At 33.9% G+C, this 22584-nt stretch overlaps 2 protein-coding genes across 2 annotated transcripts; both read left to right on the top strand.

Moving 5' to 3' along the window:
- Positions 1-222: 222 nt before the first annotated feature.
- LOC118032164 (benzyl alcohol O-benzoyltransferase) lies at positions 223-2163 on the top strand. The gene is made up of 2 exons (XM_035036765.2): positions 223-619; positions 1135-2163. The coding sequence occupies exons 1-2, from the start codon at positions 452-454 to the stop codon at positions 2020-2022; spliced, it is 1056 nt and encodes a 351-aa protein (XP_034892656.1). The 5' UTR covers positions 223-451; the 3' UTR covers positions 2023-2163.
- A 7879-nt stretch (positions 2164-10042) lies between these two features.
- LOC118032162 (benzyl alcohol O-benzoyltransferase) lies at positions 10043-12205 on the top strand. The gene is made up of 2 exons (XM_035036763.2): positions 10043-10613; positions 11126-12205. The coding sequence occupies exons 1-2, from the start codon at positions 10164-10166 to the stop codon at positions 12047-12049; spliced, it is 1374 nt and encodes a 457-aa protein (XP_034892654.1). The 5' UTR covers positions 10043-10163; the 3' UTR covers positions 12050-12205.
- The last annotated feature ends 10379 nt before the right edge of the window (positions 12206-22584 follow it).

The following is a 22584-nucleotide window of genomic DNA, read 5'->3' as shown; positions in this document are numbered from 1 at the left end:
ATCTGGTTCATCGTTCATTTTTCTTTAGCCCTTCAGATATAACTGCTCTTCGAAGATTGGTCCCACCTCACCTCAGCCATTGTTCTAGTTTCAAAATATTAACGGCATGTCTTTGGATTTGTCGGACCATTGCCCTCCAACCAGATCCTAATGAAGAAATGCGCATAATTTGCCTCGTCAACGCACGCATAATTTGCCTCGTCAACGCATAATTGATGAACCAGAACTCATCAAACCAGCGAAGCCCACCCCACATGAGTTCAAACTGTTATCTGACATTGATGACCAAGAAGGGCTTCGATTCCACATTCCAGTCATACAATTCTATCGCCACAATCCCTCGGTGCAAGGAAAAGACCCCGTCAAGATCATCAGAGAGGCAATTGCTAAGACATTAGTGTTTTACTATCCATTTGCCGGTAGGCTGAGGGAAGGGGATAACCGCAAGCTCATGGTGGAATGCACTGGCGAGGGTATCTTGTTTATAGAGGCTGACGCCGATGTTACTCTTGAGCAGTTTGGTGATCCACTTCAACCTCCATTTCCTTGCTTGGAGGAGCTCCTCTTTGATGTGCCTGGCTCTAGCGGGGTGCTAAACTGCCCTCTGTTACTTATTCAGGTAATTTTTCTGTATTTTTGTCCACTACGCTGGTCCAAGACTTTTTCTGTGTCACCTATTAGGTAGCAAAGATTATTAAGGGAGCAAGAAATCCTTCTACGTATCAAACACTACGAAGTCTATCAAGCCATCATAAGAGTAGACAGATAGCAAAATTATAAGCTATATATTATATCGGTGAAACCTACCATGATTAATTGTATGTTCCGATATTTTTTTTCGCGCAGTTGTTATAGTAACTATAAAATTACATTCAAAATTTTATTAAAACAATGATCTCATAAATTTAGTTTCAAATCGTAATCTTTCTTGTTAGTGCAAGTTGAGGAGGAAAAAGTCACATCATATATGTTATATATATTAGGTTTAAAATTATGTTCCTGCTTTGTTGTGTTGATGATCTAAAAATTCCAATCCACTAGTCAAATAGGCATAATTCGCTAATACATCCACTCATGAAATCATCTAACAATCATCTAGGTATTTGCTGTCTAATTTATTATGCAAATTGGCAGGTGTCACGGCTCAAGTGTGGTGGTTTTCTCTTTGCCCTCCGCCTCAACCATACCATGAGTGATGGCCCAGGATTAGAGCAATTCATGGCAGCGGTGGCTGAGATAGCCCGCGGAGCCAACGCCCCATCTGTCCCTCCAGTGTGGGAAAGACATGTCCTTAATGCAACTGAACCACCTCGAGTTACATGCAGACACCGAGCGTACGAGGAGGTAGCTGGCTCCACGAGCTCAATTCTTACACATGATCATCTGGTTCATCGTTCATTTTTCTTTAGCCCTTCAGATATAACTGCTCTTCGAAGATTGGTCCCACCTCACCTCAGCCATTGTTCTAGTTTCGAAATAATAACGGCATGTCTTTGGATATGTCGGACCATTGCCCTCCAACCAGATCCTAATGAAGAAATGCGCATAATTTGCCTCGTCAACGCACGTGAAAAATTCAACCCTCCAGTATTACCAAGAGGTTACTATGGTAATGGTTTTTTTCTTCTAGCAGCAGTAGCGACTGCAGGGGAACTTTCGAGAAAGCCAATTGGATATGCTTTGGAGTTGGTAAGGAAGGCTAAGGCGGACATGACTGAGGAGTACTTGCGATCTACAGCATCTTTGATAGTGAGCAAGGGAAGGCCTCTTTTTACTGTGCCAGGGACCTACATAGTGTCGGACTTGAGACGTGCCGGACTTGAAAAGGTAGATTTCGGATGGGGAAATGCTATCTATGCTGGGACTGCAAAAGCCATCCCTGAACTTGCAAGCTTTTATATTCCGTTTACAAATAAGAAAGGAGAAGATGGGATCGTTGTACCATTTTGCTTGCCATCTCCTGCTGTGGAAAGATTTTACAAGGAGCTTGAAGGCATGCTAAAGGGACAGCTAGTTAGTTAGCGGAGGAGCAAACTCCAAGTTAATCGTATCTTCTTTATAAGTTAAATTGTTTACTCTTATTTTCTGTGTACCACATATCATTTATTTATGTTTCGTTCGAATTTCATTTTTTAATATTAGTACGACATTTACCTTTTATGTCCATTCAGCATGTGCTATGACTATTAATAATATGAGTGTTTGTTTTTGTAATTCTTTTTATGGCTGTTATTTAAAAAAATATAATTTAAATTGTAGTTGGATATAAAATAATCAAAGAGGATATTGATTTTTTTTCATACATGACATTAAACATTTAATATTTAAGTAAGTTCAACTACTTGTAACATAAAAACTTTTATAATTCTCTCATCAAACTTAAAGTGTTTTGACAAGAATGATGATTGTTGTGGAAACATTATTTTATAGGTTTTACAATCATTTATGGCAAAAAAAAAAAAAAAAAACCCAACACACAACATCTATAACAAAGGTTTTAAGAAGGGAAGAGGTCAATGGAAGAAATTATGAACTATTTATAGAATCAAGAAGACGATAAGAAGTAGGTCAGGGAAAGTAGAGAGGAGAGGAGAGATATTTTGGTCAAGAGATAATTCAACCGTCTTCAATATTCAAAAAGTATGGCATGCTTTAGATGAACCTACATTGTGGGACCATAATTATTATATGGGTCTCATATTCTTCAACCAACATTTTAAATATTTTCCATACACCATACCATATTTTCTACTACAAAAATAAGCACATTCATAAACACAAGGTTGACAAATTTATGCTTGAAGAAAAGGACTCCATTTCATATTTATAACCGATGGACTTTTTCCTAATATATCATATTTGAAGAAATATAACTTGTTGTGCTGAGAAGAGGGAGATTTTTTTTTTTGGGGGGGCTGGTTGTTTGCAGACGGGGAGAGTTGGGATGGGGAAGAAGAAGGAGAAATAGAGGAGGGGAGGAGGAGAGGGTCGGCAGAGTGGGCATATATTAACTTTTTCCGACGGTGTCACCGACTACTTCCGTCGGTGAGTCCGTCGGCTATTCTAACGACAAAATTAACACCTCACCGTACGGATCTTTCATTTTGAATCCCTCGGTGATTTCGTTGGCAATTTAAACGGTAAATCAGTCATGTCACCATAAGAATCTGCCGTCATGAATCCCTCAGTGATTCCGTCAGAAAAAATGATCTGCAAAAACCGCCACATCAGCTAACTTTCTTCTTTTTTTATTCTGAACATTCCATCTGTAATTCAGTTGATATATACCGACAGAATTATGGATGAAAAAAATTACGTCGATAAGTTCGACCTCAAATTATCGACAGAAAAATATTTCATCTATTCTCAAATAGTAGTGACTGAGAAATCCTTGACCAAGGTGTAATGAAATTTAAAAAGAGCTTCAAATCTTATTCAAATGATCAATGACCATTATGTAAAGAATAAACATTATTTAACATGATAGATATGCTTTATACTTTAATGTTAAATTGAAATATTATTGATGAAAGGATATTAATTACACTAAGAAATCGGTCACTAAAAGGCTATGTCAAACCACTAATGACTTTTCTAATATTTGGGGGATCATGACACGTTACTAGATGATATACATGATCTTCAAATATAAATTAATCAATTATTGAATTCTTAATAAATTAAAATTTTTAATTTATTTAATTATAATTATAATTATAATTTATATTTGAGCCAACATATTAGAAATTTAATAGGTCACACACATTAAGAACCATTAATCAGAAATTAAACTTGAATGATTTAATTAAGTATGACTTGATTAAAATATGTTTTAGAAATCAAGGATTAAAATATAATTAATATATAGATTATATTTCTAGACTTAAAAAAATAAAATAAGGACTTAATTGAGTTAATTTCTAAAAATTATCCTAAATTAATATATAAAATTTTTCATGAGGCAAATTGATATTTTGTCAATTTATAAGTTGTTTCAGATTCCTCTATAAATAGTAAATTATGCTCTTATTTAAGGTGGTTGTCTGTTAGATAGAAAAAACTATGTAAACATAATAATAGAGTTAGCACTCTAAGCATAGTAATCCCTTTCTTCTAAATAAGAATTTAAGAGATTTCTCATAAATGATTTGTGTGGATTACCGTTGAAGGTTGAACAATTGAACGGCTTGTAATTTGCGATAACCCGGTCTTTAAGGAATTATTCAAAGTCAAAGAAAAGATTTTCAAATAACAAATTCCTAAGCAATTCTAAATCTATCTAACAGGATCTTAAAGACTCTCAAATAATTTTGTTTCATAATATCCATTATATATATGATATTCAGGAGCCCAAAGGACTAATCAATTATCAATAGCATAATTGTTAATAGATTAATGATGTGCAATTGTAAATACACCGCATTACTAAATGCTGCCACATTTGCTTTAAAATTGGATAAGTTTTTAAAATTTGTAGTCCTTTAAGATCATTGGAAAATGGCTATAAAATACAATGTGTCGTAACCCAATTTTGATCATTTTTATTTTAATTTTTTTTTTATTTACTGAAAAGGATAAAAAAATGATGATAAAAAAATAATAATGATGAAAAACAAGTAAAATGAAATAAATAAAGAATGAATTAAAATTTGGGTTAAGGGCAACATGATTGAAAGTTTTGAGGTTTAATTAAACTTTGAAATTAATCTAATTAACCCAATCAAGGGTTTAATTGGAGAATTGATAAGTTTTGGGGTTTAATTAAACTTTGAAATTAATCTAATTAATCCAATCAAGGGTTAAATTGGAGAATTTGAGACTTAATTAAGCTTGAAATTAGTTTAATTAATCCAATCAAGGGTTTAATTGGAAAATTGATAAGTTTTGAGACTTAATTAAGCTTGGAATTAATTTAATTAATTCAATCAAGGGTTTAATTGGAGAATTGATAAGTTTTAGACTTAATTGAGCTTGTAATTAACTTATTCAGGGACTTAATTGAAGACCTATTAAAGTTTGGGGACAAAATTGCAAAATTAAAATCCAAGGATTAGCTTGTAAAAAGCACCGAAATAAAGGGGTCCAATTACAATTTACACAGGGGCTTGATTGCACAATTTCAGAACTTCAGTGACTAGATGGAAAATGGCCATTCCCATCACACAAACGGCACTGTTTTTAGAAGCTGTTCATTGCCTTCTTCGCCTTCTTCCTCAAGAGCCGTTTCTGGCAGTAATGGCTTTGAAGCCGTTTTAAATGGTTGGTATTCTCTGGCTACAAAGCCAGAGAAGATGAGAGAGCGCGGGAGGGGAAAAAGAAGAAAAAAACTAGGACTGAAAGGGGAGACAGAGAGAAAAAAACAGGGGGAGGGACAAAAAAGAAAGACAAAGAACAGAGACGGGGGAAGAAGTGAACCAGGAGGAGGACACGAAAAAAACGAGGGGAGCGACGGAGAGAAACAGAACCAGGGGAAAATTTTGGTTCATCAACTAGCAGCAAATCCTCGTGCTTTGACCACCACTGTCTTCATCTTGAACAGAAAAGATGAGAGAAAAAAAAAAAAAAACAGATTTTTGTTCCTTGCTTTCTTCTCAAAGAAACAGAGGAGGCCAAGAGAAAAGGGAGACTAAAAAGGAGGACATACAGAGAGAGAAGAATTGAGAAGGACAGGGGACTGGACCGAGAGAGAGGGAACGAGAGGAGAAAAAGAACAGACGGTGAGAGAGTCAAGAGAACAGAATAAATACACAGAGAGACTATACAGAGAAGATAATAAAGAAACAGAAGACCAGAGGAACAAGCAAATACAGACATAATAAAAAGGGAAGAACGAATTCGCAGAATACCAAGAACGAAGAAGGGCGAAGGAGAAGGCGCTCAGCACCAGGTAAGTTGCATTTTCCCTTATTGCATTTTAATTACATGCTTCTGTAGCAGGCGTGCGTGAGCAGTTCACGCCCACCTCCTGGTAAAAATTAACAAAAACAATGGCCAGCCGGGTCAAGTCTGTGACCCGGCTAGGCTTGCTGGGTCCAGCCCAGCCTCCATGGGCTGAGCTGGGCCCAGCCAAAAAAATAATTAAAAAAAATGAAAAAATGAAAAAAAAATAGGAAGTGTAGAAATAAAAATTTTGCATGTCTTAGAAAAAATATATTTTTTGTCAATTTATTCACTGATATCAAGATTGGGTATATATATATATATATATATATATATATATATATATATACTAATGTTTTTTTTATAGCTATGAATTTTTACCAACGCTAGAGTTGGAATTATTCGTGGTGGAATTTTTACCAACACCAGAATTGAAATTATTCGAGGTTGGAATTTTAACCAACACCAGAGTTGGAATTATTTAAGATCGAATATTCACTAGTGCCAGAGTGAGGAATATTATAAACAAATCATCATAGCATAAGCGAATAAATGTTTAACAATTTAAGACAAAACCAGCAATGCAGTTTGCCTTAAGCAGAACATTTAAGGGGTGATAATATCTTCCCTTTTACGTAACCAGTCCCGTACCATAAAATCTCTGTTGACCAGTTAGGGTTCCTAGTGACCATAATACTAAGTGGCGACTCCTCAAATAAAATATTTTTCCTAAAATAACAAAATGCCAGAAATATGTTCTTTTTCCATAACAAAGATAATAATTTTTAAGGCCGTCGCGATGTCGGATGCGACACAATGCTAGAATAACAATAGCAAATTCATTTTCTTTTCATTTTTAACCTCCATCTTTACCATTTTCCCTAATAAATTAACAAATCTTATAACAAATAACACATGCTTCAAACCATCTTAAAATTTCATCCTCAAGTCATAACAATTAACATGGACAAAATGGATTAAAGCTAAGAGCATTAAATGCAACAAATGTTGGAAACATGCTACTATTAAGATATTAGAGATTGAGTGTGGTGAAAAAAAGATTTTTTACTAGTGTAATTAGAATTCTTGTAATAAAATATTAATTTATTAGTAAAATCTTTGTCGCAGGGTGTCGGGTCGATGATGTGTTTACCTGCTATAAGCATGTATTGAAAAGGGATTTGGGTATAATCATAAAATTATTATTATGAAGTTCATGAGTCACCACCTGGTATTATAGTTACCAGAAAACTTATGATCTGCGAGTCTAGGTAAAGAACTAGTTGTGCAAGAGAAAGACACATCACCCTCAGTGCACCTTACCTAAGGTAAATTACATTATTATTTAATTATTTTTCTAGGTCATGTTTTTATCTATTGGCCTTGTCTATGGTTCAAGATAGATCTACCTACGTGAGTAAATCTCTTCCATATCGGGTTAAAACCTAACTATTTTAAAACCCAAATTTTAGTATCCCATTTATTTCTTTGTATCTTAAATACTTAAGGAAAAACTCTACTGTATAATTCTACACCCCCAAATATTAAAATCTACAACTAAACCCTAACACTTTAAATATAAAGTGAACAAAATGATTGGTGAAGGGTTTTTGATATTTTTGTCAAACCCTAACGAATAATCATGAACTAATTACAATATTCATTTTTTGCATTTTAGAACATGAGAAAGATACACTGAATTTGTGTGTGTGTGTGTGTGGATAACAAATAAATTAATTGGTATTTGTATGTTTTTTTATAAGTGACTTCATGATGTTTGGGTTGGTAGGTTGTTTAAGGAAGTTTTTATGGTCTATTTGTAGGTTTTGGTAAAAAAAAAAAGGGTAAAAAATAGGTTTCCAAGCCAAATTTTCTTCAAATTTTTAGGCCACCGCATTTTAGATAGTAACTAGTAGGCAATAAGGTCTGAATTTTCAACATTGAATCTTGCAACAGAGCAAGTAATTAAGAAACAAAGAGAGTGAAGATGGCAAGGAAAGTTGCACTCCTGTCAATTGTGGGGATGGTAATGGCAGAGTGTGCACAAGCTGGGCGTATGATATTAGGCAAAGCAGCCATGTCAAACAACATGATATTTTCTCTTTTGTTTTTCTTTAATTGAAATCTATTTTCTTAAAAAAATAATTAATTTAAAATATTGTAAATGTAATAATTCTTAAATTCTTAAAATTAATTAAGAATATATTTTATATATTATTTTAAAGAATATTATTCAATTTTACTTTATATTTGAATGAGAGTTTAAATATAAAGTGAACAAAATGATTGGTGAAGGGTTTTTTATATTTTTGTCAAACCCTAACGCATAATCATGAATTAGTTACAATATCCATTTTTGCATTTTAGAAACATGAGAAAGATACATTTTTGTTTTTTTTTATATAAGAAGTGTGCATAAAAAAACTTTTAAGATTTGGTCATATGGACGAAAATAAAATATATTTTTTAATTTTTTTAAATAGGAAATTAATTTAAATTTTTTTCTTGAATTTTTTAAATTTAAAAAAAAATTTCAAAAAGGCTTTGGACGAAACCAGGTATTTTAATATCAGATTTGTATTTTACAATGTTAATATACAACCCAATATTATGCAAAATTATTAGAAAAACATGAGAGAAAATCACAAATATTTTGAAATGACTTTTGAATTTTTTTTTATTATTAAATTTAAATTGGGCTAGACTTGAAATATGTCCATCCCGACTTAGGTTAGGTCGATTGGCGGCCCAACATACCCTTTCTCTTTTTTTTTAGTGGGTCAGACCCGACATAGTTATTTAAGCTGTTCAGCCAGACCTATATTAATAGTATTTTTTCATTTGCATGCATTCCTTATGCATGCGAATGACTACGAAGTTTTTAAAGGAGAAAAAAAAGAGGCAAACTTTCTTGGCTGTAGGAGAAGAGAGGTTGGTGGCGTTCCTAAACATCCAAGGCAGATATTTAATAGAGAGCATGGAGGTACTTTAATTATATATATATATATATATGTGTGTGTGTGTGTGGATAATAAATAAATTAATTGGTATTTGTATTTTTTTTTTGTAAGTGACTTCATGATGTTAGGGTTGGTAGGTTGTTTAAGGAAGTTTTTATGGTCTATTTGTAGTTTTTGGTAAATAAAAAAAGGGGTAAAAAATAGATTTTCAAGCCAAATTTTCTTCAAATTTTTAGGCCACCGCATTTTAGACAGCAACTAGTAGGCAACAGGGTCTGAATTTACAACATTGAATCTTGTAACAGAGCAAGTAATTAAGAAACAAAGAGAGTGAAGATGGCGAGGAAAGTTGCACTCCTGCCAATTGTGGGGATGGTAATGGCATAGTGTGCACAAGCTGAGCGTATGATATTAGGCAAAGCAGCCATGTCAAATGGCATGATATTTTCTTTTTTGTTTTTCTTTAATTGAAATCTATTTTCTTAAAAAGTTAATTAATTTAAATTATTGTAAATGTATTAATTCTTAAATTCATAAAATTAATTAAGAATATATTTTAGATATTATTTTAAAGAATATTATTCAATTTTACTTTATATTTGAATGAGAGTTTGTATTTTTATATATATATATATATATATATTATATATATATATATATATATATTTTAGATCTGATTTAAAACGTGTTGAATGCTTATATTTGTAGTTTTGTACTATTACAATTGGATTCATGGAATTTCTCAGCAATATATACAGTGTGTTCCACCTTATCTCCTTTAATCAATCATAACCACCGAAAATGAGGTGATAAAAAGACCACCGAATCTACAGGAAAACATCACCATCTCTCGTGAAAAAAAAAAAAAAAAACAAAATGATTAAAACATGTTGCATGCTTATATTTGTATTCTTACATGCTTCTGCCAGGTCAACAATTAAGGATTGACTATCTTTTTTAAAGAATTAGAGTTGGATACTTGGATTCATGGAAAAATCTCAACTATTCCTCTTTTTTCATATGAAGAATAACTTTGCACCAAAAATAGAAGAGAATAAATAGACCAACGAATCTAGATAAAAACATTAATCAAAATACATTTGACAACCACATAATATATTTATCAATGTAACATGGCTCGTCAAAACATGCCACGTCATTTCAATTTAAACCACAAAATCTAACAATCTTAAATTGTGCTAAAGCATCACTGCATGATAGTTCACTCTTTTATCTTTATTTGTCCGATATACTCTTAGCCTTTTCTATATATAACTTGCTAGTTGGCTTCATTTTTCACAAAAAAAATCATTCCATACCACAATGGCTTCATCACCCTCTTCTCTAGTTTTCAAAGTTCACAGACGTGAACCCGAGCTGATCAAACCAGCGAAGCCCACCCCACATGAGTTCAAACTGTTATCTGACATTGATGATCAAGAAGGCCTTCGATTCCACATTCCACTCATACTATTTTATCGCCACAATCCCTCAATGCAAGGGAATAAAGACCCCGTCAAGGTCATCAGAGAGGCAATTGCTAAGACATTAGTGTTTTACTACCCATTTGCCGGGAGGCTGAGGGAAGGGCATAACCGCAAGCTCATGGTGGAATGCACTGGCGAGGGTATCTTGTTTATAGAGGCTGACGCTGATGTTACACTTGAGCAGTTTGGTGATCCACTTCAACCTCCATTTCCTTGCTTGGAGGAGCTCCTCTTCGATGTTCCTGGCTCTAGCGGGGTGCTAAACTGCCCTCTGTTACTTATTCAGGTAAATTTTATGTATTTTTGTCCACCACGCTAGTCCAAGACTTTTTCTGTCACCTATTAGGCAGCAAAAATTATTAAGGGAGCAAGAAATCCTTCTGCGTATCAAACACTACGTAGTCTATCAAGCCATCATAAGAGTAGACGCATAGCAAAATTATAAGCTATATATTATATCGGTGAAACCTACCATGATTAATTGTATGTTCCGATATTTTTTTTCCCGTAGTTGTTATAGTTACTATAAAATTGCTTTCAAAATTTTATTAAAAAAAAATGATCTTAAAATTTTAATTTCAAATCGTAATCTTTCTTGTTAGTGCAAGTTGAGGAGGAAAAAGTCACATCATATATGTTATATTTATTAGGTTTAATATTTTGTTACTGCTTTGTGTTGATGATCTAAAAATTCCAATCCACTAGTCAAATAAGCATAATTCGCTATTACATCCAATCATGAAATCATCCAACAATCATCTAGGTATATGCTGTCTAATTTATTATGCAAATTGGCAGGTGTCACGGCTCAAGTGTGGTGGTTTTCTCTTTGCCCTCCGCCTCAACCATACCATGAGTGATGGCCCAGGATTAGAGCAATTCATGGCAGCGGTGGCTGAGATGGCCCGCGGAGCCAACGCCCCAGCTGTCCCTCCAGTGTGGGAAAGACATGTCCTTAATGCAACTGACCCACCTCGAGTTACATGCAGACACCGAGCGTACGAGGAGGTAGCTGGCTCCACGAGCTCAATTCTTACACATGATCATCTGGTTCATCGTTCATTTTTCTTTAGCCCTTCAGATATAACTGCTCTTCGAAGATTGGTCCCACCTCACCTCAGCCATTGTTCTAGTTTCGAAATAATAACGGCATGTCTTTGGATATGTCGGACCATTGCCCTCCAACCAGATCCTAATGAAGAAATGCGCATAATTTGCCTCGTCAATGCTCGTGAAAAATTCAACCCTCCGTTATTACCAAGAGGTTACTATGGCAATGGTTTTGGTCTTCTAGCAGCAGTAGCCACTGCGGGGGAACTTTCGAGAAAGCCAATTGGATATGCTTTGGAGTTGGTAAGGAAGGCTAAGGCGGACATGACTGAGGAGTACTTGCGATCTACAGCATCTTTGATGGTGAGCAAGGGAAGGCCTCTTTTTACTGTGCCAGGGACCTACATAGTGTCGGACTTGAGACGTGCCGGACTTGAAAAGGTAGATTTCGGATGGGGAAATGCTATCTATGCTGGGACTGCAAAAGCCATCCCTGAACTTGCAAGCTTTTATAGTCCGTTTACAAATAAGAAAGGAGAAGATGGGATCGTTGTACCATTTTGCTTGCCATCTCCTGCTGTGGAAAGATTTTACAAGGAGCTTGAAGGCATGCTAAAGGGACAGCTAGTTAGCGGAGGAGCAAATTCCAAGTTAATCGTATCTTCTTTATAAGTTAAATTGTTTACTCTTATTTTCTATGTACCACATATCATTTATGTATGCTGCGTTTGAATTTCATTTTTTACTATTAGTACGACATTTACCTTTTATGTCCATTCAGCATGTGTTATATATGATTATTAATAATATGAGTGTTTGTTTTTATAATTCTTTTTATGGCTGTTATTTAAAAAAAATAATTTAAATTGTAGTTGGATATAAAATAATCAAAGAGGATATTAATTTTTTTTCATACATGACATTAAACATTTAATATATAAGTAAGATCAACTACTTGTAACATAAAAACTTTTATAATTCTCTCATCAAATTTAAATTAAGTAGTTTGACAAGGATGATGATTGTTGTTGAAACATTATTTTATAGGTTTTACAATCATTTATGATAAAAAAAAAAAAAAAAAAAAAAACAACACACAACATCTATAACAGAGGTTTTAAGAAGAGAAGAGGTCAATGGAAGAAATTGTGAACTATTGATAGAATCAAGAAGACAATAAGAAGCAGGTCAGGAAGAGTTGAGAGGAGAGGAGGGATATTTTGGTCAAGAGATAATTGAACGGTCTTCAATGTTCCATAAGTAAGTATGAAACTATATTGTGGGACCATAATTATTATATGGATCTCAACCAACATTTTAAATGTTTTTCAGAGAATCATTAATTGTGAATGCGCCACACCATATTTTCTATCACAAAAATAAATACATTCATAAACACACGGTTGACAAATTTATGCTTGAAGAAAAGGACTTTTTCCTAATTCTTACACATGATCATCTGGCTCATCCTTCATTTTTCTTTAGCTCTTCAGATATAACTGCTCTTCGAAGATTGGTCCCACCTCACCTCAGCCACTGTTCTAGTTTCGAAATATTAACGGCATGTCTTTGGATTTGTCGGACCATTGCCCTCCAACCAGATCCTAATGAAGAAATGCGCATAATTTGCCTCGTCAACGCAGGTGAAAAATTCAACCCTCCATTATTACCAAGAGGTTACTATGGTAATGGTTTTTTTCTTCTAGCAGCAGTAGCGACTGCAGGGGAACTTTCGAATGACCCAAGGCCATTTTGGATCATGTAATCTGCAGGATCCACGGCTATGTTAGGTCCTGCAGAGAGGCATACCAAAGGTTATGTTGGGTCCTGCAGTCTTTAGAACCTGAAGCTAGTTTAGGTTCTGCCCGACTCCCCAGACTCAAAGCTATTTTGGATTCTATACCTGGCCAAATCCTATGCTATTTTGAGTCCTGCCCTGATCTGACCCCACGCTATTCTTGGTCCTGCAGAGGCTAGGATCCAAGGATATTTAGGGTTCCGGCTGGAACCAAGACTATTTTGGGTCTTGTCCAACTCGAATCCAAAGTTATTAAGGTCCTGACCCGGCCAGAACCCAAATTTATTTTGGGTTTTGTATAATATCGGATCCAACATAGATTTTATAGTATTACTAATAAGAGTACACAGATAAGGGAGGAAGAAATTATTAAGGGAGCAAGAAATACTGTTGCGTATCAAACACTACGAAGTCTATCAAGCCATCATAAGAGTAGAAAGATAGCAAAATTATAAGCTATTATATTGGTGAAACCTGCCATGATTAATTGTATGTTCCGATATTTTTTTTTTGGTAGTTGTTATAGTTACTATAAAATTACTTTCAAAATTTTATTAAAAAAATGATCTCAAAATTTTAATTTCAAATCGTAATCTTTCTTGTTAGTGCAAGTTGAGGAGGAAAAAGTAACATCATAAATGTTATATTTATTAGGTTTAATATTGTGTTCCTGTTTTGTGTTGATGATCTAAAAATTCCAATCCACTAGTCAAATAGGCATAATTTGCTAATACATCTAGGTATATGCTGTCTAATTAATTATGCAAATTGGCAGGTGTCACGGCTCAAGTGTGGTGGTTTTCTCTTTGCCCTCCGCCTCAACCATACCATGAGTGATGGTCCAGGATTAGTGCAATTCATGGCAGCGGTGGGTGAGATGGCCCGCAGAGCCAACGCCCCTTGACATGTCCTTAATGCAACTGACCATCTCAAGTCAAGGTATCAATTCTGTTTTTTTATAGGTATTTTATTTTTTCAATTAGAATGTAATATTTTAATTTTAGAGTATTTTAATTTGTTGTTTTAGGATTGTACTGTTCACACACACATATATATATTCTCAACAAGCCTAATTCAAATGCAAGATAAATTAATTATAAATTATGCAATATAAACACAATACCAAACAAACATAATTTTAAAATTTAAAATATTTCTAAATAGTCAAGATTAAATAGATCTTTAACTTAAAGTAATTCAACTTAAACAAAATATCAAAATATTATGAAAGTAAAATTTTTTAACACAAATATTTTAAATATAAAGTTAGGTCAATGTTATCAAGGCTAATGGAATCTAAAGCATTCCTTGTTTTGCTCAAATTCCTACAAAGTATAAACATGAAAAAAACAACAAGAATATAAACCATATATATTAGTGATAAATCTAATTTTAAAAAATTAATATCATCGTTAATAAAAATAGTAATAATAATTTTCAATATTATTATTAATATCATTGCTATTGAAAATAGTAATGAAAAAGAACTTTTTATACTTGAATGGTTTACTTAATTAAATTGAACAAGGTTCAATTTGATTCAATAGCTTTTTAAGAGCGGAACAGAACATGTAGAATGAAACCGAAACGTTCCGGCTGAAATTTAGTCGAAAAATTCAGAACGAACCAAGATTTAAAATAAAATAAAAATTATTTTGTTTTATTCCGTTTTTTGAATTGATATGAAATATTTCAGTTGTTTCAAATAAAACAGAATGGAATTAACAACCTTACCTTGAGTTGCATGTAGACACCGACCGAACGGGAGGTAGCTGGCTACAAGAGCTCAATTCTTACACATGATCATCTGGCTCATCGTTCATTTTTCTTTAGCCCTTCAGATATAACTGCTCTTCGAAGATTAGTCCCACCTCACCTCAGCCATTGTTCTAGTTTCAAAATATTAACGGCATATGTTTGGATATGTCGGACCATTGCCCTCCAACCAGATCCTAATGAAGAAATGCGCATAATTTGCCTCGTCAACGCACGTGAAAAATTTAACCCTCCATCATTACCAAGAGGTTACTATGGTAATGGGTTTTTTTTTTCTAATAGCAGTAGCGACTGTAGGGGAACTTTCGAATGACCCAAGGCCATTTTGGATCATGTAATCTACAGGATCCACGGCTATGTTAGGTCCTGTAAAGAGGCCATACCCAAGGCTATGTTGGTCCTGCAGTCTCTAGAACCTGAGGTTATTTTAGATCTTGCACTGGACCTGAGACTATTTTGGGTCTTGCCCGACTTCCTAGACCCAAAGCTATTTTGGATCTTGCACTCAGCCAAACCCCATGCTATTTTGAGTCCTGCCCCGACCCGGCCCAAGGCTATTCTTGGTCCTGCAGAGGCCAGGACCCAAGGATATTTGGGGTCCTACCTGACCGGAACAAAATGCTATTTTAGGTCTTGCCCGGCTAGAACCAAGGCTATTTTAGGTCTTGCCCAACTCAAATCTAGGGCTGTTAAGGTCCTGACCCAGCCAGAACCCAAATCTATTTTGGGTTCTACATAATGTTGGACCCAACATAGATTTTATAGTATTAATAATAATATTTAACTTGCCTATCCAAATTCTTATTTTTTTAATTAATTTTAAAAAAATATATCCCTTTTCTTCGATAGTAATAATATTTTTTTAATTTACTAATGATAATAATAATATTTTAAATAATAATATTTTTTTAGTAATATTTTGAATTATAATAAAAATAATAATACTATAACATGTTTAAATCAAGAAATAAAGGTTGAAATTGATCATAAATAATTAATCAAATAGGTTTGAAGAATATTAATCGATTAAAGAACTAGACTGCAAGAGTTTAAATTCACAAGAATGACTAATAGGTTCAATTCTACTCTAAATGAGAATTCTTTATAGATAAAACTATTCAAGTCATTTAGCTTAGTTAGAAATTCACATGATTATTAGTAAATAAAAAATTTAGTTTGTATTAGGATTTAATATAGCTCGTTATCTTATATAGATTACATTTATTTTTTAATATTATGATTAAATTAAAATATTTTAATCTCTATATATATGATAAGGAGCTATATTGAATCTTAATACTATAAAAACAAGCTCTTTGAGATTCCTAACTAAGCTATACTGAATCCTAATACTATATAACTAATCTCTATGGTTCGGTAAAAATCAAATTCAATTTTTTAATTTTTTTTATTGAATCCCTTGTGGCTAATTTCATAATCCAATTTTTGACCCTTTTACTTTAATTATTTTATTTAATGAAAAAATAATGAAAAACAAGTAAAAATAGAATAAATGAAGAATGAACTAAATTTTGGGTTAAGAGCAACATCATTGAAAGTTTAAAGATTTAATTAAATTTATGACTAGTTTAATTAATCAAATTAAGAGTTTAATTGGAGAGTTGATAAGCTTTGAGACTTAATTAAGCTTATAATTAATTTAATTAATCCAATTAATGGCTTAATTGAAAAATTATCAAAGTATAAGGCTGATTCTGGTAAATTTTGCAAGAAATTAACATCCAGGGACTGTTTTGTAAAATTCACTGAAATATAGGGGTCCAATTAAAGTTTATCCAAGGGCTTAATTACAAAACTTTCAAAACATCAAGGACCAAAATGCAAAATAACCTAAACACTGTTCATCTTCTTAAAAATACAAAGATGGATTTTTGACAATATATTCTTGAATGATGAGAGCCCTGGTGGATAACAAAATTTGATTTTTTGAGGAGAAAAATCCAAATTTGGAGGTTTATGGACTTAATTGAATTTTTAATTGAATTTATCGAGGATTTGAGTGCAAGAAAGATTGATTTTTAAGTCAATTTGGGCTTTAATTAGAAGAAATTTAAGTTCTGGGGCCAAAATATATTTTTTAGAAATTTATTAGGTCAAATCAGGGGCTTAATTGCATAAATATTGAAGTTTAATGGCCAATTAGGGGCTTAATTGTGAAAATCCGAAACCAGGGACCAATTTGGAAAAGGCGTGAAGATAGAGGGGGCTGTATTGAATTGATTCAGGGGCCTAATTGAAGAAATTAGAAGTTTATTGATTAATTGAGGGTCAAATTGCATAAATCAGAGACCAAGGACCAAAGTGAAAAACACGGCCAACAAGAGGGGCGGAGATGGAAATTGAAAGGGATGCAATTGAAATGTACAAAATATAATTGAGGGCTGATTTGAAGTTTGACGCGTTCTGGCGCCCTGTTTTAATGAAACGAAGCGTTTTGTCCAAAACGACGCCGTTTCATGGTAAAAAAAAAAAAAAAAAAGGACCGAACGGTGTCGTTTTGAACGACACTGTTCCTCTTTCTTCTTCCCCCGGGCGTGCAGCAGGGGAAGAGAAAACGTTTTTTCTCCTTTCTTCAACCCTACACGCCAATGCCTGCCACGACCCGAAACCCCACGCCCTCTCATGATGAAAATTTGGGGGAGCCGCGCCTTGCCAGCCGCGGCCACTGGCCAACCGACTAGCCCTGCCCTGCTCACCATAAGCAGCAATAATGAGCCCCGCTCCCTTGCCCCCTATAAATAGCAACTTAACGCCAGCATGCGGGGGAGGAGAAAAAAAGGGAAGAGAGAGAGAGAATCAAGGACGCCGGGGAAAGAAAAAAAGAAAAAAACCGAAGAGAGAGGAGGAGAGAAAAACAACCAAACATAAGAGAGCCACCGGAAAAAAACCTGAAACTGAGAGGAAGGGGAAAGCTTGAAACTGGGAGGAAACTTAGAAAATGAAAATAAAGCAACGAACTGAGAGAACGTACCGAACCGTTGGAAACAGCTGCAGCGCCACCTGGAGCCGCCGTCCGTGAGCCACGACACCGCCACCGGCCTCCACCGCAACACCACCAGCGACCACCTCCTTCATGCCAGGTAAAGTCTTCTTCACCTCTGCATTTTAGTTACAGGCTTTTGCCTCTTGCATGCAGAATCGTTCTGCATGCAGGAGGCGGGGGGGGGAGAAAAATAATTCTCCCCCTGCTGGGCTTCTGTTGCTGGGCCAGCCTTGCACGTCTGGGCCGGGCCTGGCCCAGATTGAAGAAGATTTTTCGATTGGGCCGAGGTCAGCCCAACCTTTCTTTGTTGGGCTGAGCCCACATGATATATTATATTGTATATTATAAATTATAATATATGTGTGTGTATATTATATATATATATATATATATATAAATATATTTTTTGAAAAACCTTTGAAAAATACTGTTGATTTTCCTGCATATTTTTGTCAAAATGGTTTGTATTTCTATATACCGTAGAAATACAAATTCAGTATTAAAATACCCAGTTTTCGTCAAAACATCAAAGATTTTCAAAATAAAAAATGTTTTTGGTTTTTAAAAAATTCTAAAAAGTCCTTAAAAATGTTGTTGATTTTTCCTAGATATTTTTATTAAGGTGGATTAATATTGGGTTGTATTTTTATACTGTAAGGATACAAACCCAGTATTAAAATACCCGATTTTCGTCAAAACATCAAAAATATATTTACATAAAAAAAAAATGTTTTTGTTTTAAAATACGGCCTAGTCTCTCAAAAATAAAGAAAAATCATCGCATCATATTTTCATACAACAAAAGGGATTTCGAAAATGATATATATATTAACGTGCATCTTGGCTTTAATAACCAGTTTATTCAAGCCATAAGAACTAGGTCAATATTTCAAAAACAACAAAAAAAATATTTTGTTTTCTTGTAACATTTGGGATTACGAATTTATACGTAAAACGTATTCCTAATATTAAAATAGAGTTTTGTATAGATGTTAGAACAGTTAGGATTTTACCCATTAAGATAAGGATCTCCTTACCGAGGAGGACTTTTCTTGAACCATACCAACAATTAGGAAAACACGAAAAGACCTTAGATTTCATTAGACAATAAAACAATGCAGCTTACCTTAGGTAGGGCGTATTTAGGGTGCTAATACCTTCTCTTTACGCAACCAGTCTCCGTACCCGATCTCTAAAACCAGTTAGAGTTCCTAGTGACCAAAATACTAGGTGGCGACTCCCATTCCATTTTCCATTGATAAATGACAAGAATTTCTTGTCTCTCCATATTTGCCAAATAGATTTACATTTTAGATTTAAAGTGGGACATATATAATATTTTTCGCCGTGACGTCGCACATGAATGAAAAAACACTAGGGGGAGAGGAATGAAAAAAACAATGAGGGGCTGACTGGAGAAAGCTTCAACATAGAGAGCAACGAGAACCAGAGGCAAAAAAAAAAAAACCAGGAGGCAGAGAAAGAAAAAGGAAAAGACGTAGGGGAATGGGGACGAGGAAGACGAAAACGGGTTAGACATAGAGAAGATAAAACACAGGGCATAAAACGCAAGAGAAGAACCCCTATCTCCTCCCTCTGTTCAGACCTCCATCACCATCACCATCGACCATTGTCTTCGTCTTCGTCTTTGTCTTCCAATAATAGCACAAGCAGCAGCATAGGAAAGAAGGACTCGAGAAGACACAGAAAAACAGAAACATAGGAGGAAGCATCAGCAATCGGGCAAGCCTCCGTCACCATCAACCTCGTCTTCGCCTTCAGCTCGCAGCTGCGCCCGCCCCAACAGCTCTTTCCCCCATCGTACTCTTGAGGCTAACGTCCACCAGCTCCTCAATCGTGAGAGGTTTCTTCTCCTCTGTGAACAACAAGCTGAATCGCCTGCCGTGAACACCGTCTCCCTCAGCTTTGCCAAGTAAGTTCTTCAGCTTTCCTTCTTTAGGTAAATTAATTACCCTGCTACTCTTGCATGCATGCGTGAGTGATTCACGCCTGCAGGCAATAGTGGCCAACTGGGTCACCAGTCCAAACCAGAGACCTAACCTTTTTTTTTTTTAGACCATGCTACATAAATAAAAAAAAAATTGTTTCTTTTAATATAAAATTTTAAGGATTTATTTACTAGCATCAGAGTCATGAATACCATACTTTTTTGGGTTGCTCTATATTTACCAACGTCAGAGTTGGAAATATTCATAGATGAATATTCACTGACGCCAAAGTCAAGAATAATAATATTGATTTAAATTATTTTATTTTTATACTACGTAATATTTATCAACGCCAGAGTTGGAAGTATCCGTAGTTGAATATTCACTAGTGTCAGAGTCAGGAATATTATAAGTAAATTATCATAGCATAAACTAATAAACATTTAGCAATTTAAGACGAAACTAACAATGCATCTTGCCTCAAGTAGGATGTTTAAGGGGTGGTAATATCTTTCCTTTTACGTAACTAGCCCCAAACCATACAATCTCTGTTGCCTAGTTAGGGTTCCTAGTAACCATAATACTAGGTGGCGACTCTTTAAACAAGATCTTTCCCCTTAAAAGAACAAGATGTCAGAAATCTATTCTTTTTCCCTAATTCAATCATCATTTTTAGGGACGCCGTGATGTCGGGTGCAACAGCTAATTTAATGAGTTATTATTGAAATTTGTAATGGAAATTGTTTTTGGCAACAACAATTTTAAATTTTGTTGATTTTGCTTCTAATTGAATCTTTTTGTGGTAAATTTATAATAGAAAAGTAAAATTCAAAGAAAGAGAAATTTGTATGTATAATTCTTGATTTATTATTTTAAAAACATGTATTAACTTTGTAGTTTACAATTAATTGTTTTCTAGATAACAAACAAAAAATACATTAACAATATCCACAATTTTTTTTCTTGCATTGAACAATAAAAAAATGCTCCATCTCACAACATAGAGCAAGTAGACTAACACACATACACACACACAAGAAATATAGGGCATGGAAAAAATGCTATAGCACTAGACACGAATTACTATTAATTGTAGTAGTGAATAGATGATTTTTCCCTTCATCAAATTAGCCTAGAAGACTAAACTCCGGGGAAAAAATGATGTTTTACATGTTATCCATTTGTTATTTTTGTTTTGATTAGGGGTACAATGATATTTTCCTTTTCTTTTTTGAATAGTAAAATACTTTCACTACCCTTAAAAGTAAAAAAAAAAAAATCAGATAATTAGTCTCCTAGTTGTTTTTTTTTTTTAAGATTTTAAATTTTCTAGCACAATGAATTTTCTAAGATAACCTTTCATTATATATATATATATATATATATATATATATATATATATATATATATATATATTCTTTTTCAATCTCATAACTTGATGTTGATTTTGATTTTTATTAGAATAGGCTTTATGGTTTTCTTTGTTTTTATATAGGGTTATCTCGATCTCATGACGTAACTTATGAGTTTGACGAGTTAACCTAAGTGGGCTCGCACTTTTTTTTTAACTTTTAATTGTTTTTTTTTCTTTTGGATTTTTTATATGATTGATTTTTTTTTATCCTTCAATATTATTTTTTTGATTTACGTGGGTGTCCGGGTCAGCTTGCACGCACCACGACTAATCCCACGGCCCACTAAACTTCCTGCAAACCCAATGAGCATGTAAGGCATCGCGGGGATGACAGGCATGCACAATGAGCTTTGAACCCTAGTGCAGGGAAAGGGAACAAGCCCCTTCAATATTTGATATGTTAGGAGGTGGTCTTCGTTGTTTTTCCATGTTAGTGTTTCCGGTCAAATTGTTTGAGACATAGGTTTTATGGGTTAACACGGATCAACATTGTTTTTTTTTTTTTCATGATTCAACATTGATTTTTATCATTTGATATTATTTTTTTTCTCTTTCTTTAAAACACATTTGTGTTGACTGAACCTTAGATGTTTTCTTAGTTTTTTTATTTGACTTGCAGCAAAATATGGGTCGCATGTAGAGAATGAGACTGTGGTTGAAGAAAAGTACTCAATTCCAAATTTATAATTGTTGGATATTTTTTTTAATTCTACCATAACCACCAACTATGTGATGCGACCTGCCTACCTACCGATTCAAATTTACCAAGCTTCATATTTATGTTTGAATTGATAGATTAATTAACCCGCGATTGACGAGGGATATGGAAAAAGAAAAACCAAACACATACTTAGTAGAAAATGAGAAATGATTGAATGACACAATTTCAATTTGTGTGTTAACATCAATATTCACATGTGAAATCGATAATAATATACTTAAAGAAGAAAAAAAAAACTAAAATTAATCATGAATAGTATACCAACAAAAATTGAAGATTTTTAATCAATCAAGAAAATCCAAAAGAAACTGATCATAAGACCAAGTGTCATGATATACAAAAAAATATGATTGATTGTAAGTATTAAAATTTATATGAATGACTAGGAGGTTTAATCCTACTTAGAGTTGGAATCTCTTATAATTTAAATTGACAAAGTTGTTTAGCTTAGTTAGGAATTCACATGATTATCAACAAATGAAAGTTTAGCTTGTATTAAAAATTCAATATACCTTCTTATCTTATAGATGTTACCAATACAATAT

This window comes from Populus alba, chromosome 13, assembly GCF_005239225.2.
Source record: "Populus alba chromosome 13, ASM523922v2, whole genome shotgun sequence".
NCBI lineage: Eukaryota > Viridiplantae > Streptophyta > Magnoliopsida > Malpighiales > Salicaceae > Populus > Populus alba.
The sequence above is the reverse complement of the archived record's forward strand: the minus strand, read 5'-3'. Positions and strand labels throughout refer to the sequence as shown.